Source organism: Mercenaria mercenaria, chromosome 3, assembly GCF_021730395.1.
Source record: "Mercenaria mercenaria strain notata chromosome 3, MADL_Memer_1, whole genome shotgun sequence".
In the NCBI taxonomy this organism is placed as follows: Eukaryota; Metazoa; Mollusca; class Bivalvia; order Venerida; family Veneridae; genus Mercenaria; species Mercenaria mercenaria.
Genome location: NC_069363.1, coordinates 88,852,468 through 88,872,860, shown reverse-complemented (window position 1 = coordinate 88,872,860; position 20,393 = coordinate 88,852,468). Strand labels below are relative to the sequence as shown.

The following is a 20,393-nucleotide window of genomic DNA, read 5'->3' as shown; positions in this document are numbered from 1 at the left end:
GCATTCAACCTTAAGAATTGAGAAAGACACAATTACTACAACAGGATTTAATAGACCCCTATCACTGCCCTTAACGACGACATTTGGTGTACAGTTAAACAGTGTTAGTTTTGTTTGTTTAAATACACTATTGGAAGACCCAATATTATCTGAAATACTAACTTACTATTTACTACGCATATTCAAAACTATAGTATAAAACGAAAGTTCCACTGCTGCAGACTTTTCAAAGCTTATATACCCCTGTCGGGAGTGTAGTAGGATAAAAAATTTCAATTCAGCCTTTTGAGAACTATGTAAGATCCATTTATGTCACTTATTTTAGGTATTAAAGCATTTTGAACCAATAATCACTCTCTCTCTCTCTCTCTCTCTCTCTCTCTCTCTCTCTCTCTCCGTGTTTATCTCTCAATGCAATTATTATCTTAAGCTAGGACTTACCACGGAATGATTTGTAATTGGCCTGGTCCTGAAAGTAAAATGACTTTATTAATGATTTTAGACTATGGTATTATGCATCGTCGGCAAAGTATGAATAACTAGCTAGCTTTAATATTTGACCGTAACTAAACAAGTTCATTACCGATGAATCTGGATGTCATAACACTGCTTCAAACAAACTATATGACTAACATTTATCAATGTACATGTCAAATTATTTTTTCATTGCACAGAACAACAATTTCTTACGAAATATCGGCATACGATTTTTGGTTTGTTGGCTTATGCGAAAGTCACGAGAATAAGTTATCGCAGGGATAATACCTTTAATGTAGATTCCCGTCTGGGAGTTCCACAACATATTCGAATGCATAAATATCGCACCTGGAAGCCAACGAAAATATAATGAAAGGTAGGTAATGATACTGTAACAACACAATCATAATTTGTCTGAATCGAGCAATGTTTACGGCTGTCAATCGTTTCATCAAATTATTCTTATTACTGAAAGATCATTAAATACTTTACTGATTGCTTGTTTCATAGACTAAAAACCATTTTGAGTACATATTTTAAAGTCATGCTTATAATTATTACATAGAAGAAAACAACAATATAGTAAAACCATGTACGACTGTCAAAATATTGAATTTTACAAGAAGTACTTTCAATCGGCATGCCATATCTATGTCAGCTCACATATGCATGATTTTTAGCGGAAAAAATATTACTGAGCTATTACATAAATGATTCAATCCCCTATCTGCTTAGCAACATTCATCACGTTAGAAATGTGAAGAACAGGAGTGTAAAGAATATGATCTGTGGAAAATATGGTCAAAAAGACAAAGTGTTTGATTTTTTACTTACATGCTTATTTATAATGCAGCGAATTATAAGCACCAACATGCACTGAAAACACAAAATAAAGCCGCGTTACATCTTCATATCTAGATACAGACGTATAAGATACAGAAGTTTGTTCTGCTGGATTTGAAGTCGCATCAAAAGCATGAGATACATTATCACCTCTTAAAAATTTAGGTCCTGGTACATCTATGCACACTATTGCGGGTTCTTAAAGGTCTCGACAGCTCCTGTTAATCTGGACAGTGTCTTATCGAAAAGAGCAACCATAGCTACAATGCAATTCAACGTCATAGCATTTTTGCCCGTTAAGAAAAACCTCCTTGTTGATATTTGCTCTGTATATATCCGGAAGATCATTCAGAAAAAATGTTGCATCAAACATATTCGCAATGGAACAAAAAGCATTTTGACAAATGAGAAATAACCACAGTCTTGCCTCCAAAAGCTCTGGCAATATACTGTCTTTGCGCGTTTCGTGATTCTCAGAAATAGGTCCTCAGTGTTAATATTAAAACTGGTGGACTGACAATGAATTGTGTAAAGCGATCACAACAGTTCACCATTAAATTTAGTTGTGCTTACCAATTTTTCTATTTAAAAAAAGCTTTTCCCGCCTTGTTGAACATCAGCAATGGTGATTTAATCTCTACATGTATTATTTTCAATCGTACTCGATATCCCGAAAATAAGTAATATTAATGTTAACTCACTAAAGATAACTGGAATGTAATATTGCAGGCAACGTGTGGCATGTTACTCCATGGCTCTAGATCCACACCGGATCCGATCGTCAACAACAAAAATAGGAATAAAATGGAATTCTTTAGAATGGATTTCCTGTTGAAATAAAATTATAGATTTTAGGCATGATATTTTATGTTTTTTGTACTGAATTAAAATCTTGCAATTTAATAAGACTTATTTTGTTATATTTTCTAGTCCTCTGGGATCATCGAGTCCCTTTAGTATCTATATAATAGAATTCCGCTTAAGCCGGTGCTAAGGGGCGTGAGAGGTGATGCACATTTCACTACCTCTCATGAACAGACTCTATCAAACCGAGTCTATTATTTTCTTTGGTTGCTAGTTATACTTCCAAAGGACCTTCATTTAAATCTCATTACTGTACATTAAGATGAAATATGATTATGGGTTGTTTTTCGATTCAATAATAAAAGGATGAAAAGAAAGTAATATTGCAATATGCTTGCTCTGTGAATGTACTAAAATATAATATTTCAAAACAAGATTAGTACTTAATGCAATTCTATCAAAATTGATTTTCTGTGGAACAGTGATATTTTATGACCTTTCACGTCCATTTTAAATTCAATTAGTATAAAATAAATGTGACGTTCAATAAAATGTCCAAAGTCATAATTTCACACAGTAATTATAACTTACACATATGTTTGTTTTTCTGCATACCGCCATTCTTCTGTCCACTTTCGAAGTGAGCAAATGCAGAGTATGAGCAAAAGAATGTAAATCTAAAAAATATCAATCAGTTAGTTTAATCACAAAGCACAATGTATATGTGAAAGTGTAAAAATATATGAGTAGGTTCATTTCTAAGTGAGAAAAGACGAAATATAACCAACTGAACATATCTTAAAATGTTAATAAAGGCAACATTTAAATAATGAAAAAACGTCCCCTATCATAATTATGTGCAAATTGGGAATTAGACACAATACGCAAGCAGTAGTCATCCAGACTGCACAACCGCTGAAGAAACTTTAAATATTGAATACTGCCTTCCATCTACTTTACCTTAAATGTGTGTTTGTTTTTGAAAATGATGCAAAACGTTTAGAAACATTATAATCATATTCAATAAAAAAAATCCAATTTTACTTTTTTGACGCGTTTGTTTTTGAAAATGAAGCACATTAAAAAAAAACGACAATCACGTACATACTTACACTTAGGTTCAAGCTCAGTATTAAAACGAACACCAACAACTGCCTCGATCCCAGATACATCCAGCAACTGTTGGTATATCATAATGTAAGGTTGTTATTGTTTAGAAAGTCGTCTGTCGTAAATATACTGTGATTTCTAAATGTGGATAAACTCGAAAGCAGACGACATAAAAGTCGCCTTACATCTTTTTTTACAAGCCGGCCAATAATCATGTTGAAATGAACATTGATAACTACTATAATCACTGTACTTATCATTAAACAAAAAGTGTTCACCCTGCGTCTTCAATTGCTAATCATTTAAGAAAGAGTGGCGTATATATGCCAGATATTTTCAAAATGTTCAAAGCCTTTTCAACAGATAGAACTTTGTTACGAGGCTCACCTATTCAGACCTGCATTGTTAATGCAGTAGATAGACTAAATCAAAAAGAGGTTAAATGTACAATATATAAGAAAACCGCGGCCAGTCGCTAAGCTCCCTCCTTCTCGGAGATTTTACTGCATATTCTCTTAACAGTATATCTCTACAATGTCTGTATGTAGCTTTACAGAACATAATAATATATATATGTTACTGCAATGCTTCGAAAACAATGTTCAAATAGGTACTAACGATATTAACAAATCTGTTTTCATCATTATGTTAATACTTACGCATGAAATTAATATAAAAATGTACATATACTTACATTGCATGGCAGGAGTATGGATCATCATTATCAAGGTACTTTGAAACAAAAATTGTTGGTATCATCAAAATAAATGGAATGCCTGAAAAAGAAATATAATGTTCAGATAAGGGCGGCTGTTGTAAAGTTGTTCCGCTAGCCGCGGAGACACATCTGGAATATCTACATCTTGTTTTAGATTGTTTCTTGTTTAGCAACGCAAATGCACATAAAACTCGAAAAACGAAAGTGGAAAATCACACAACTTACCCCAACAAACGATGATAAACTTCAGTTTTGTCATGAGAATCAACTTGATGTTGTAAGTTATGACGAAAAGGTGAAACATTTCAAGAGAAAGGGCCGTAACTGCTACATAAAATGAAAACGTCAGCGTGCTTCCGAGAACTTCGGTTAGGACCTATAAAAAGAAACTATAGTTTGTTAATAGTTTATACACACAAAAAATATTGTTTGGCTTGTATTATAATACGAAACATTTGTAATGAAAAGAAAAAATGGTTAAGGATGACACTGAATTTGCTTCATCTAGACAACCCGTTTCTATCACAGACTGTAGAAAGAACGGCCTGGGTTCACTGACCAGTGTTAATACAGCGATAGGAATTAGTAAAATTGTATCCAAAATCACCCGTAAATATGGCTGTTACCAACGTCACATATATATATACTGTTGTAGGGTTTTGGTCTGCAGGGAGTTACATGTACCCTTTTTTCTTTTTAACCTTAAAATATTTTGGTTGTTACGCTTGTTAGCACATCATTTTAGTATTGTTCTAACAATACATTTATGAAACTACAAAAGTGACGATTTTACAGAAAACAATATTATCTCAAATCACTCGCCCTCCTGATCTAATTCATGTTTACTAGTAGAGGACATGGAAGTTCTGATTTGGTATCTAGGAATACTGGTTAGATTAACCGATCTTCATAATATAGCTCTACTGTTTTGAATCAACGTCAAGCAAATAAAAAAGAAAACATTTTCATTATACTAGCTTGGCAAATATGGACAGTAAAAACAGCATTTTTCTTCTTACCTGGCTAGCATTGACATGAATCAAGCAGATGACACGGACCGCAGTAGCAAGCACAATGCTAATGACAAAACTGAAGTGTACCGTGTGAATCTCTATATTCAAATTTCTGAAACAAAATAAAAATTCAAGTTTTGAAAGCTATTTCAATCAGAACTTCTGCTAAGGAGATTAATAATACATGGAATAATGTGTAAGACAACTTTTTATTACTGTTTACAGCTGTAATGGTGGAGGAAGACCCCAGGTGCCCCTCCATGCATTATTTTATCACGGGTGGACACCTAGGTAGAACCATCGACCTTCCGTATGCTAGTTGGATGCCTTCCTTACATGAAGAATTCAACGCCCCTAGAGAGGCTCGAACCCACATCGGTGAGGGCAAGTGATTAAAAGGCAGGGATCTTAACCACCCGGTCATGGAGGACCTCTTACTGTGATGTATTGCTAAGGCAGGAAGATAATATATTTGATCCACAAAGGAAACATTAATATGGTGCTACCATGATAGACAACATGTTTGAGGAACATGTTATGAACTGACACCGACATTTGCATTATTTGAACATTCATGTCTGTTATAGTTGGAAGAAGAAATTAATGCAGCATTACGACGGAACTATTTGATATTTGATAAGGACTTTGCATTGTCCGCCTATCCACTGACTAAATTACCCCGTTATAATAGTGTAAGGACAGTGATTGTCATTAAAATCATATAATATGAAAGAATAGGTCGGTCTTGGTTTCTGACTGGATGCAACCTTATTAAGTACACTCGGCCAACAACTTCATTACAATTGGACAACTATCTTTGCAAGAAGACATTATTACGAGTTCAAAAGATGAGCGCTTACCTGATGGTTCTAATATAAACGACACATGCAATTATCACTAATACAAGTGAAACGGAATAACTGATGATGAATGGTAAGCTTATTTCGTTCACCAAATGTATTTGAGATACATCCTGAAAAAAAATTCAACAGATTGAAAAAGACTATCTGTATTTAGACCGTAGGCTTTGTTCATAGCGGACAGTAAAAAAAGAAATTATCAGCTGCATAGGAGAGACTCATGAGGCTACATAAATTTTATATAATATCATCCTTCAGAGCTAAGAGAGAATTTGATAAGATAGTAAAGCGAAATAGTGAAAAAATAGAAAAAGATTATTTTTTATAAAACATAAATATCTCGTCGGTAGTCAGAAAAGACGTTTTCTATTTCTATTTCTCAATTTAAACGGGTCTTCACAGCATTGGAAATACATCATCAGTACATAAGCTGTCTAAGATTAGGATGGCATTAATCAAAGAAAAACTGTAACGAAAATATATCAAAACATTTTATAGCTATCCAAAAGATATAAAAGTAAAATAACACAAAATGAAAATATCATCAAGTAGTAATTTGACACTGAAACAGAAAATGTCATTATTAGATGTATTAAAATAAGCTAACTTTTCATGCTTCACCATTACAATATTAATACAAATACCAAAAACAAAGTCAAGCTTTATAAGTGACTGTCCAAGAAAATAACCAAAAAATATTGGACAGCAAATAACAATACTTACAGTTATATTTGATGGAATCATTCCAGCTATGAAGTGACCGGGCAGTCTGCACTCACATACAGTTCTATCCCGGTGAGATTCCCTTGTTACACATCCTTCCTGAGTCCACATCCCACTGTAGATGTGTCTGCAAGACAGAGGTCTGTATGTTTCCATGTTGGCTTCAAATTTTATTCTCCGAAATAGTAAAAGGCTTATTCTAATGTTTCTTATGTGGCAATGCTGTATGTTGTAGAAAGGTCCTTTGGAAGCATAGAATGCAACCAAGCGAAATAAAAGCAGACTAGGTTTAACTGAGTCTGTTCATGAAAAGCGAAAAACCCCTCACGCCCTTAGCACCTGCCTAAGCAGAATTCTATTACAGAGATATTGAATGGACTGGACCAGAATATATAAGAATACGAATTCATATATCATTGTAAATACTTTGTTAATATTCAAATTTTGGTAACAAATTCATCTAAATCAAATAATGGAAGCACTTACCGGATATCAAATGCCCACTTCAAACACACTGTTGTGTTAGATCTTAAAACTTTTGCCTGAAAGGCAGATAGAAATAAAAACACAAAATTATGGATTAATATCAAATTATTTTCGTTTATTGATTAGATTTCGTAGTCTTTTTTTTAATTAAAGCTTAGCATTTTGTTATGACTTTTTGACGTAAAGGAAGATTGATTAAGATATCACCAACGAAACACAAAATCGGTCTTTCCTGATTGCCATAGAAACATTTTATAAACTTTTATTGGGAAGCATAATTAGGACAATTATAGTATTTCAATTGCCATGCTCAAGACACTTTTTTTGCGTATTATCACCAAAACTGGTTACTTGACATACATGTTATAGGTAAATTTAGCCAGGTTGAAATTACATTTGAATTTCTTTAGAAAAAAGAATGTATCTTTCCTTTTTGTATTATTCATATCTGCACTCTATACATAATATGGTTTTAGATTTTTCTAATTAATTTAGTGTTTTCTTTCACACATTTTTATGATTTTACATAACAAATTACGGCTTTCTTTTACATCAATACACACTTTTCTTCTTCCTAGTCAAAAATAGCAAGCATGTTATTCAAGAAAAATAGGTGTTATGACCGTCGATGCAACTATTTTCATTATACAATAAATAGAACTAGAGCTAACGCCAAAGGCGATTAATAACACTGTACACCACTCTGACACACGGACACGTTCAGCGTTGTGGTAGTATCTTTCACTTTCAAGTGTGAACCTTACGTTGAATTTAGTGACTTTGGGTTGACCACTTTGTATATCATATTGGTTAAGTTACCAACTGATGCTAGATTTATGAAAATCCTTCCAGTGGATAAGAACATAATTATTAATGGATACAAATTCAAGCCGTTTGACCTTTGACCACTATGTACATACTAGACATTGACTTTAGAGCTAGTGACTTGGCTTGTGTACTCTGATTGTTGCCAGAAAACAACTGATGCAATATTTGACCTCTAAGTGTAACCCTGACCCAAAGCTTAGTAATCCGGGTCATGGTCTCTAAACATCGTCTTGAATTGAAGTCATCTTCCAAGCCGATTAGATAATACGGAACCGACAATTGTCCTCCTCCAAATATTACCTTGACCTGGAATCTAATGACCTAGGTTGTGTGCCTTGCACGTCGTCTTGATGAGATATATCGCTTGATGCTAGTTTACGGAAATGGTTAAGAAGATATTGAGCTGGCCAAGGAACACGTGTTATTTCAATATAGTACTTTTTGGGGAACAATAAACTACTTACATCCGTGTTATGATTGATCACGATTCTAGCAGTTGGATTTCTGAAGTTTGTGATGTCCTCATTTCGGTGTGCTACAGAATAAACTGCTGAAACTGGCGTAAACTCAATCCTGAAAGAAATAAAGTAAACAAGTGTAAATTTTTGGAAGGCCGATGTGCCATGCTAATGGCAATGATTTAATGCCACGTATGCCGATTGTGAGATTGTAACTGACACCCCATCTGTCAATTCGAGGGTTCAACGCAATAAGGGCGTATCTACATATAATAATCATATGTAGATACGCCCTTATTGCGTTGAACCCTCGAATTGTAAAATGATAAAGGCTAATCATAAAATGCATACTATTACACTGCATTTAAATACTTCTAGCAAATGATTATTTAAATTATTTAAATAATCAGCATGTATACTTTAAATACTCACCGGCCTTTTTCAGTAATATAACGTGTAATTAACTGTATCATAATAACACTTATGTACGTAAATGCACTAAACTTTATAAACCACCTAGTTTCAAATCACGCCCAAACAAAAGCTACTACAGTCTAACTTATATATAAAGACCACCCCTTGGAGAGACAAAATGTAATTTTGTTGTCTTTAGTCACATGCTGAAATACATTGTACATGTTAAAATAGGAAACAAATCCAGCGATAGTTCCAACCAGGTGGTCTCTGTTCATTGGTGGTCTTTAGCCTATGTTAAACTAATTAAGTCTCGTGTCAGTACTTTAATTGAAGTCAATGGCGTTGCCTATGATTCTATCAATTTATATTTACTACAATGTCATGATATCGATGAATTACAAGACAGCAATTTGTATTCCAAAGCGAGCAAAAACTGAAAATAGATAAAACTCTTAACATAAACTCTGCTTACAAAACTGATAGTCGAAAATGCATCAACTGCATTCTAGAGGTTATGAACTTCGCTTATTACAAACCAGTTTATTCCGAATACCAAAACTAGTTGACAAACAAACCTGTTTGCTTTGTTGTTGATCGCATCTCTGTAAGAAAGCAGATCAACAAGGTATCGCGATCGAACTGTAAACGTCTTCACTTTCATAGGTAGAACTGAAAAAAATGACAAAACTATCAATCATTTGCGCGTTTTCATTTTTTGCATCATAAATTATACACAGATAGTGCCCCTAATAAATTTTTTGTACAAGGTGATTCGTATGAATGAACAAATTCAACATTTTAGACGAATTTTTACAGATATTGTACAGCGGTTTGAGCGTGACTTCTAACGCCATAATCTCTTTTGACATCAAAATATGCTAAAATGAAGATATAAAAATTTTGCTGCACCATATCTGCAAGACCTACTTGTAGACTGGACTGCAATAAGTCCTTATATTTACCAGTGTCTTCAGTTTGATGCTTTGTTGCATAGCCTGTATCACATGTTGCACACGGAACCTCTGTCAATGTTTCTTCTATCATATCTTGTTAAAGAAGAGATAGATTGTTAATTTATTTTCAAACACAGCGGTAAATAAATAAATTTTATAAATGAACAGTCACAAATAAGTTTTGTAAACTAGAGATATTTTCAACACAGAGTTCTTTAAATAAGAAGTCCTTGGATATACGGTCCCAAGTCACTTTACCTTTCATATCATCTGATAACGGATGGAATATAACTGTTTTCAACATTTGCTTTCATGGGACAGTTTTAAAGTAACAATGTTGCATCATAAAATCTTTCCATCAAAGACACTTCAATTGGCATGCTCAGCTTGAATTTTGTCTATGGTCAACCATATTCGTAACTGATTTCCTGTTCGAAAACATTGCCTAACGCTGAGCAAGAGGGTCTCAAATGAAATGAAAGAATAATATCCGCTTTTTAAGATATTGTGAATAAAATATTTCTACCTAAGACAGATGACAAAATTTTCAATGGTGTAGAAAACTGGAGTTCTTCAATTGCTCCTGTAACAAGGTTGTGAATTGTCTGTACAACACTTGGCCCAACCAGAATATCAGACTTCTCATCAGGGGTAGCCATTGACGATCTATGTAGAATTTCTCCAAGGAGATCAACAAGACGCTTGAATAAGTCATATAGCTACAGTCAAACATGAGTAAAGAGTGCAAAGAAAGTACAGAAGTGACACAATCTGACTGCTCCAGAGAAATGAAAATCAGAAATATTAATATTCGGGTTGTAAGCTGACCAGATGCTTAAGGTAAGTGGCTTCTTAATAAGCTAGGTTGAACTGTTTGATACAGGTTCATATAATAAAGTGATCCTAAAAGGATATTTTTATGTACTATTATATAATAAATACATGATATACTTAATCAATTAAAAGAGACAGACAGAGGTGATTTTATTGAACAAAATCATGCTATTATAATGGCTATATTTGGAATTACAGGAACATTGGGTGAATCGTCAAACCACCCTTATGGTGTGTCAAGTGTATAAAACAACAGAGTTAAAAACGATTCTGAAATATTATATATTAAGTAGCAAATAGGGATTTTCTTATCAAGCCATACAAAAAACAGGCTTACAAAATAATGTGGGCATCCGCTGCCGAGTGGTTAAGGTGACTGACTTCAAATCACTTGCCCGTCACCAATGCGGGTTCGAGCCTAACTCGGGGCGTTGAATTTCTTCATGTGAGGAAGCCATTCAGCTGGTTTACGGAAGGTCAGTGGTTCTACTCAGGTACCCGCCCTTGATAAAATAATGCACAAAGGGGCTTCTTTAATCTTTCTCCAAAATCAAAGCCGGAAAGTCGCCATATATCCTAAACTGTGCCTATGCGACGTTAAACCGAACAAAACAAACTACAAAATATTACAACCGTGCACGGCCCTCGTCAAATTTAGAAATCTTACACACTCTTTAAATTGCATATGGTAGTAAAATGTGAGAAAAGTGGTAAAAATAAGATTTGAACATTATTTTTTTGTCAACTCCTTCCCCTGTTTATCTCTTGTTTAGGTATCAGACCATAAACGTTTAGACGATTTACCTAATATAAATTTTCAACAAGATTTTGTGAAAACTTTTTAATAGTTCTGCTGAATACGTTTTTTTCATATTTCTGGTGAACTGCCTACAGACAGCAACTTGTTAACAAATGTGGGAGCTTATTATCAAAGTTTAAATCTTTAAAAAGTCTTCTTGTATTTTCTAATATACCTTATCCCCATACGATGTAGTGGGATATTCAAGATGTTTAAAAACACAAGTACGACTCAATACCTCTTTGTTGGAACCGCGTAATAAGGGCTTGTTTGATGTTATTTCCAATGATTTGCTCTATTGTTTAAATGTATTTTATGTCTGATACAAACATTATGCACTTTATTCATTTACTTTAGGGGGTATAAGAAGCTGATTTTATTTTACATTAAAATTTGATATTTTTCAATATTCCTTGTACTGTTTTAATGGCGTTGTTTTGTGATTGCTTATCAAGGTCGTTCCATTTCTATCTAATTCTTATTAAGGAATAGTTCTTATCAGCATGTACATCTTAGCATACCCCGGCTTCAATCTTCATCTTGTCTCTTTGTACCAGCTGAGGAAATGTTTTCATATGACTGATAAGCTCTTTTAGTATTCCAGCTACCATATCTACATCTCCCGAAAACAGGATAGCATCTTTGTTCTTCGACAAGGTAAATTTGTACAAGTCATCAAATATGTCTGACAAGTTCGTCTGTTGATAGCCATTGCGGAGAAGTTCCAACTAAAATCAAAAATATTTTATTTTCACTTAAATTACTAAAATCAAATTGCAATTGCAAACCAATAAAAATGTGTTTCTTTTTAAGTTTTTGAAGATTGTGCAACACATTTCAATTTCTTTATAAAAAAAAGAAAACATTAGGATGTTATACTACCGAATACTTTAAATAGTAGATTTGTAAGGACACTCGGCAATTTCCGTGTGATTACGCAATTCGGCTTTCTTCGGATGTTAATGTAGCTTACCTTGTAAATAGCTTCCCGTAAAAAGAAACGGAGAATGCCGAATCGGAAGCCCACGTAATTTGCCGATTGTCATAACTTAATGCATAATGAGAGGCACTATTACAAAACATATACAGAAGCTATTGACATTGTATATGGACAATCTTGAATTGTATAATAATACCTACATGAATATTTGGTATGAATCAATCTAATTATAGCAAGTTATATATAAGACAAATATTCTTACTTCATCGTAAGTATGAATGAGCCGTAATGATTGGCATTTTGAAAAGTTTGGCTCCGCCCACTTGCAATGTCGATATGACGCATCACATTCACAATGTCTCCTGGCATAACCTATCAAAATAAATGACTCATAATAAGAAATTATTATAACAAGTCCAATGATCCGTTGATTTGCAGTAAACACTAATTTTACAAACAAAATCCAAGAACTAATTAAAGAAAGTTAAATTGAACGATTTTTTTCCCGAATTGTCCAATCAGTAAAGAACAGGACTTTGGTGTTTCTTTCTTGAAGCTCAGTTAAACTTTGTAAACTACATGCTTGCAGAAGATGAAATAGCTCTGTTCGGTCTTTTTCACAAATCAGAGAAACTTAACCATTTACATCACATAATGCAATCTCCATACTTTATTTTTTTTTGAAATAATATATATAACAATCTATCAACCATACATGGCATAAACATTAACCATTAAAATAACAAATGTCATAGCAGTATTCAAATTATCTTGAATTCAGTCTAAATTTATTTCTTTTTTAATACAAAGAATCCATAGTCTTGCCGTTCACACGAAACAAAAAACACCGTCCTGGAAGTCGTTTTTTCTTTAGACAGCTTTAAAAAGAATTGAAGGATATCAATATTTAAGGGCCACCTGAAACGTTTAAGTTCAATAATATAATATTCAACTGCAGTTATATAACACATTGAATTAATGCTGAACATATACAATATATATTTTGCGCCAAAGCTACCAATTTCCTCGGAAGGCGAAAAAAAGCAAAGAGCATGTTACACTTTCTTTTGCAATATAAAAATATAGGCAATACATCAAGTTTATATGATAACAATTCCCTCTCTTGTAGCTCATTACAAACTTTAACCAACAAGTAGTTTTAATACCGAAAAGCTGCATAATTTTCATGTTAAAACTTTAAAGATTTTAGGAACATGTGAACATTATGGTGGCATATTTCTGCCAACCACATATCCACTTATTTATCACGAAATGTTTCGTAAAAATGTCACTTATTCAGTTATCATCTTGCAAGTGACAAATCAGCGTGTTAACCACATAAGTATCTTAACCAGACAAAACTGTCTGTTGGTGTCCATTGCTGCCATCCACATATTCACTTTCGTTAACTAGGTATCTTGATTTTTGTCACTTAATCAGATATGATTGGCAATATCCCGTATTCGTCCCCTATTATTACGGAATGAATGAAAATACATAAAGGGGCATAATAAATAAGCAAATTTATCATTCCTTCTGAATATTAAAAATCATATCTATAAGTTGCACAAACCATTAGCGGTGGGACGAAAAGTCTAGCCGTTAATCGCCAATTTGGGTACGAATATTAACTTGATATCAAGAAAACTTTCACAATAACCATTTATTTATGCACTAACAGGCAGTTTTGTCCTGTTAACATAATTATCTGGATAACAGGCAATTTTACCACTTGCCAGATAATAACTGCCTATATGACATTTTCAGAGAAAAATGGCTACACAAATAAGTGGATATGTGGGTGGCAGAAATATGCCACCTTAAAACACAGACATCTTCGGATCAAATAAAGCATGGTGCAAAGAAATAACTTATCACATGACAGTGAAACTGACAGGTATGTAAGTGTCGTTACAAAGAAAGGGCGTGCTCAAAACTTGCGCACGTTGGATTGGTTCATAATATCGATGAAACGATTGTACATTAGGTGTCACATGTAGGAAAAATAGAAATAGCATCAATGTAAATTTCGTTTGGCAATTTTAGATATACCCCATCTTATAAAATGGTAGTGTCATAACTTCATCGAAGTTTTTTTTATTTAACTAACTTAAGTACAAAAATCTTGCTTTATAGAAATGCTTAGAACTATCTCTAAAAGCTATCTGGCAAGCAATGATACCTGGCTATGCTAACATTTCACATAGAACGTAACACACATGTACAAAAAACAACCCACTAGACGCATAAACCGCAAAAGAAAGTGCCATTTATAACATATATTGAAATTGGGTGAGTATTTCCTAAGCAACGTTCATGTTTTTGGGAAATAACACTTACAAGTCATGTATGTAGCAAATAGAAATAAATCAGACAAATAAAATTAACTGATACAGAATTACCTTCCTGCATTTTTGTCTAATACTCTAAAATCTCTGTATAAACATTTTCACTTCAGTCTGAACTAGCATTATTTTATTTTATAACAAGTGTTATATTAGTAGTGTTATTGCCCAAAACCATAAACAAATCTCCCATTCATTGGTGCAACATCAATTTCTTTGTTCCGGCTTTTCCACTAGCTTACCAAAATCTATGGTCCCAAGATGTGTATACTCTCCTAAAATCATTAATAAAAATAATAACACAGGTTTAGCTTCAAGTTCCATTACCATACCCGCTTTCAATGTTTTTCTCTATTTGGATGGGTACCATCTACTGTCATTTGAAAGAAAAATACATAAATGCGTGCATGAATCTGTCGCATGCATCCTAAGATTTATTAAATTTCGAAGACAAACCATCAGAAATAAAACCTTTTTAGAGAAAACATTGTAAGCTTCGTTGGAGAATACCTAAAAGAAAAAACCTATATAAAAGTAAATGATTAAATTATACGACACTTTTTCTTTGAATAGACACTACTATGTTATACCGGCGATTTCATAATGTAGAGAATATTGTAGGACTTAAACAAGAACTAGAGATTGCTTCAAATGAATTTGAACTGAAAGCTGAAAGAGAACCGCTGAACATCTCAAATCTTATCGTTTCTTATTCATAATATATTCCCTAGTTTATATTAATTTATGTACTATAGTCTGCAGATATTCCCCAGTTTTTATTTTTTTAAGTTTTGAATTAGATATTTTAAGGAGATATTCTCCAATTATTCCTTTAAAATATTTGCAAATCACAGTCTGATCTTTTCGAGGATTTGAAACATTTCAGATACCAGGTGTACTGCTTAGCAAAGGCCAATGTGAAGGCCTATTTCTGCGGGATCTTCGGAAGAATTTGATTACGATAAAAAGCAAGATAAAGTAAACAATTTTGTTGTTTTATATGCATTTTTTCTATACATCTAACAAAATAAATCTAAAGCCGAAATCTGAAATGAAAATATTGATAAAATCAAAAACTTTACATACTATGTGATGTGTATGCAGACAATTTGTTTAACAGTGTACTGAGAACGTTAAGAAACCTTTAAGTCCCCGAAGTATTCAAACTATTCGGGTTAAATAAGCCGACTCTGCCGGTTATAAGTCGCTCGATTGTGTGATATCTAAAATTAATTTTGTTGTTGTTATGGTAAATTTTTATTTACAATACAGTCGAACTTTCACTAAAAAAAAATCCGCTAGAAATATGGGAATTACACGAAATAATTAAAAAAATAGTATAATCAAAACAGTGATTTGCCGTTAAATGAAATCATTGTTTGGAGTAAAGATGCAAAGGAATTATATCATGAAAGTGCAGCTGAATAACAAGTAACAAATGTATTCATTGAAAAGAGAAAACCTGTGTTTGAGATATAACTTTTGGATTCAAAAACAATATCAAGGATAATTTTCTACATCATTGGCAACATTTAATAAACGCACGTTTTATGTATTTTTTCCTAGCGCCACCAAGACGTTTGAGTCTAAGACGTTGTAACTTTGACGTACAAACAGTGACATGGTTGCATAATAACACACAGTTTCAATCTTCTTTGTTTTATAGGAAAATATATCGGCCATATCAGAATAAGTCTTGTTACAAATAATACAAATATTTAAAATGGCGGCCATCTGTTTTGATCTCATCAAAGTATCAATAATAAATATAAGACAGTGAAGCTTCTGTAGCTAAAAACTAAAAAGTAACAATAAAACAGATAAATGAGGTGGTTGAAATATCTAAAGCTATTGTCTCAGACTAGTCTGCCCTAGATATAGAGTAAGGACAAAAAATTGTGCATTTTCTTGTGTATATAAATGACGGGAAAACGCCAACACGTGTACGAAAGTTCGATAAAAAGTAACAAGAAGAGAGAAATGAACAATAAAGATACAACAAATGTAGCACGGCATGAAATAACAATTCTCTTTGGAATTTATATGGACCGTGTTTGTACACCGGTAAAAACCTCACTGTTTAAGCTTGACAACATTTTATCGACATATATCGTATATAACTTAATGTAAGGTTCAAACAAAACTCATGTAAAACTTATTCCTTGGGACACGAAGGAAAGATGGCCATTTTTTCAGTGTTAGAATTTCCAAATGTTCTTTATCAAAATTTTTATCTAAAGGTAGCAAAGCGTTTTGCAATAATTGCATATAATGCAAATATATCGCAGATATTGTGGTTCACCTCTGAATCCATAACAGCCTTTGGTGTGTATTTATTTTTTTAAAACGATTTTTATCATTAATTTCAAATAAATTAATAGATTCTGAGAATTTAAAATTGTCATATATATAGTTTTTTTTACAATGGTATTCAATATAAATAACATTTAATAATCATGTAAAATGAAATAGCCAAAACGTAAAGTAAAGGAACTGAAGAATCAATTCTAAACATGCAAAGCGTGATACGTCTGTCAAAGAATGTTACAAAATGGGAATCTAGGACTTTACTGTCTACATTTGTTTTGGTTCAGTATATATTATAATAAATACCATTTGTTTTAATAATTTTAGGTAGTTCTTTTTAACATTTATTATAGTATACTGATAACATAAATAGACTAGGTCCCGATTTCACGAAAAAAACTTAAGTAATTACTTAGAAAGTCTGTTATTTTAAAACCCTGCTTTTGCTTATGTTATTGTTATTTAATGCTGATTTTTTTCTAAAACAATGTATTTGTAGCTACGTTATTCTATGATTAACAGTTATTGCCTGCAGTATTTGTTTCAGTCTCGCAAATATGATATTTCTATTTAAGCACGATATAACGAACTTAATTACAATGTAATTAGACAATTAAGTATATTTCTTATTTCTATACTCTTCGTTTTTTGTAAAATTCAGAATTGTTGTGTTTTGATCTATAAAATAATCCTAAACGGTTCTGATATAGATGAAAAAGTCAACATTGAAGACGCATAAAGGGGAAAAACAAGCAGTTGAAATAACAGACTTAGCTTAGCAATTACTTAAGTTTTCTTCGGGAAATTGGGGCCTGAAAATTGTCTTTGTTACTTCTATTTCTTTTCTGTTTGAGCCCAGAATTTGCCGTTGCATTTTACTTATTTTCTATTGTTAGAAGTTCGTTTAATCTTACAATCTAAATACATTTAAATGATTAAAGAGTTGTTTCCCTTCATATGTATAAATTGTATACCTCCTTGTTCAGTAGGACAACGCTGGACGTCAAAATGACCACCGGAAGTATTTAACCACACCACTTCCCCGACATAACTCCTCGAACAGAAATGAGCGGTGGCATTATCTAAAATTAAAACAAAATAATAAAATGTTATATAGAGGATATTACACGAGAGTGTCTTTTCATATTGAATTTATAAAACGTGTTGAATAAAATAATAAAATGCGAGGCTCTGCCGAGCATTTATCAATTTTATTCAACGAGTTGAATAAATTCAATGTGGAAAGTCACAAATGTAATATTCTTTTTATCACATATTAGCTTTTCCAGCCGAAACATAAAATTTCTACTTTCTTTAACTATTATAAACAAGTCGATCTGACCAACGTCTCCGATACTTTTTAAACGTCAAAGCTATATTTCATTATTGTATTTTATTTTATGTTTTTCGGTGGTTTATCGAAGTATAACGGTGAATTATATCCTGATAAACTCACTGGCCACTCAGTGAAAATTATCAAATCTGATACCCGGATTAACGTCAAAAAGTTTACCGAGCGTACTGAAAGCCGGAAACAATATGACGATGACGTCGTTAAAATGACGTCATCTTTGCGATGCTTCCTGATAAAGTTTCCCGCAAATTTCGACATTTTATTGAAATAAACACAACAAAAAAAAAGAGTTTTAGACATAAAATAAACAGAAAAATTGTTGGTATCCATGTAATATCACGGTAATTTCACTCGTGAACACCAAACGTTGTTATTTTCACTCGTGGCTGCGCCACTCGTGAAAATATCGCTTTTGGTGCCCACTCGGTGAAATTATAACGTGATATTACACCGAAACCAACAATTATCCTCTATATCAAATTTATGTAATGACTTTATTTCACTCCCGCGACGTCAAATATGTGATAAAATTACACAAATTTCTTTGGAAATTTCACTTCTATACGTCTACTTGATATTTATTTGGTTAACTGAGCTGTAAAAATTTTTTTCATACTATGAAAAATTGTTTAAAAAGTATTTTAAATATATCACAAGACGAGCTGATGGAACAACAAAATTCATAATTTGGAGTTTTATTCTACACAATTCATTTTAACTTTCTGTAACATTAAAGTCTCAAAGGGTTTTAGTTTACACTAAAAACAGATAAAGCAGCTGTCCAAATCGAAAATATGAATAATCAATTGGTTAGGAAAACACTACTTTCAATTTACAAATGAACTTTTGCAGTCAGTGTCATAAAGAGAAGTAATAAAAAATAGTTCCTGTTATAAGTTCTACTATGTTGACCAAATATCCAAACATATGGAAAAAATATGAGTAAACAAAGGCATTACGAGCCTTTACTGAAACAGACAAACAGGAAATTTTATAACAAAGCTATACGGTATATCTTGCACTTTTAAAACACACACAAAAGGAAACAGCTGTACTCGTCTCCACCTCGCTGGTGGTGTAAAAATCTTTCATTTGAGGAAGCTATCCAGCTTGCTTGCTAAAGGTCGCTGGTTCTACCCAGGCGCCCGTATCTGAAATGATGCACGGAGCGACACACAGGATCTTCCGCCACAATTAAAAGGTATGAAGTCGCCATCTGACAGAACTGTGTTAGTGTGACGTTAAACCCAACAAAAGTACATTTATAGCACATTTTCTTGTAATGTATTCAAATTAATTCTTTTCGTGGGCCATATGACATACAACAGCTGTTTGGTATGAACGAGAGTAAATTGTAAAACAAATGTCATGTCAAGAACATACAACTGTCATGTCAAAAATGACTTGTGCTGGTAGACATAGGTTCTAAATGAAGAGTTACAACACATTTTAAATAAACAGACATCCAGGTTTGAGGAAGTTATACAATCATCGAGAATAAAGGAAAGTAATTCCAGCAATAGTACAATACTAGCTAATTTCCATTGTTATCCATACCTATATCAGAAACGCAATACATAGCAAAGGGGTCTGACACGTGTGGGTCACTTTAATATGGCATAATAAATAGTCCTGGGCCACATGGGACAAAAAATGGGGTCACTGGATATATAAGTGTACAATGTAACACAAATGTTAACAAAAACCTGTATTAGAAACACGTTGCTAAATAATGGCATACCTGCGATGACGTAAACGAAGGCTGACACATTGGCTGATCCCGCCTCATTTGTCACTTTACATGTATATTCTGCGTGTTCTTTGACTTCCGGTACAACAAGCCGGACACCAGTCGGATACAATTCTTCTGAGTATTCAGACTTTGAGTTGGCAGCGATTTTCATTCCATTCTGAATTAGAATGTAGCTTTATATTAAAAAAAAATGACCCAGAATTCGTATTTGCAAATATGAAAATGTTCATGTAATATAAAATTATCAAGTTTTTGTGTATAAACCTACTATGTATAGCTCGCTGAATACATGTGTATTTTAACACAGTATAAATACGTACCACCATTAACACAGTATAAATTCGTACCATCATAAAATGGATGTGTTACTG

General features: G+C 33.0%; 1 protein-coding gene across 2 annotated transcripts in view; it reads right to left on the bottom strand.

Annotated features, from left to right (window-relative positions):
- Window positions 1-20,393, bottom strand: part of LOC123525613 (adhesion G protein-coupled receptor L2-like) — a 70,093-nt gene that overhangs the window by 4,639 nt on the left and 45,061 nt on the right. The window contains exons 11-31 of one of the 2 annotated variants that reach the window (XM_053539195.1): window positions 20,011-20,179; window positions 17,890-17,997; window positions 14,851-14,883; window positions 12,526-12,635; window positions 11,845-12,051; window positions 10,217-10,391; window positions 9,700-9,783; window positions 9,313-9,406; window positions 8,327-8,435; window positions 7,035-7,090; window positions 6,549-6,675; window positions 5,826-5,938; window positions 4,972-5,077; window positions 4,178-4,328; window positions 3,929-4,010; window positions 3,237-3,303; window positions 2,716-2,801; window positions 2,022-2,148; window positions 1,312-1,353; window positions 766-825; window positions 442-469 (exon numbers count right to left, since the gene is read on the bottom strand). In XM_053539195.1, coding sequence (XP_053395170.1) covers window positions 442-469; window positions 766-825; window positions 1,312-1,353; window positions 2,022-2,148; window positions 2,716-2,801; window positions 3,237-3,303; window positions 3,929-4,010; window positions 4,178-4,328; window positions 4,972-5,077; window positions 5,826-5,938; window positions 6,549-6,675; window positions 7,035-7,090; window positions 8,327-8,435; window positions 9,313-9,406; window positions 9,700-9,783; window positions 10,217-10,391; window positions 11,845-12,051; window positions 12,526-12,635; window positions 14,851-14,883; window positions 17,890-17,997; window positions 20,011-20,179 — 2,134 coding nt within the window. The remainder of the gene's footprint in view (window positions 1-441; window positions 470-765; window positions 826-1,311; window positions 1,354-2,021; window positions 2,149-2,715; window positions 2,802-3,236; window positions 3,304-3,928; window positions 4,011-4,177; window positions 4,329-4,971; window positions 5,078-5,825; window positions 5,939-6,548; window positions 6,676-7,034; window positions 7,091-8,326; window positions 8,436-9,312; window positions 9,407-9,699; window positions 9,784-10,216; window positions 10,392-11,844; window positions 12,052-12,525; window positions 12,636-14,850; window positions 14,884-17,889; window positions 17,998-20,010; window positions 20,180-20,393) is intronic. The other variant, XM_053539196.1, reaches the window with a different exon arrangement.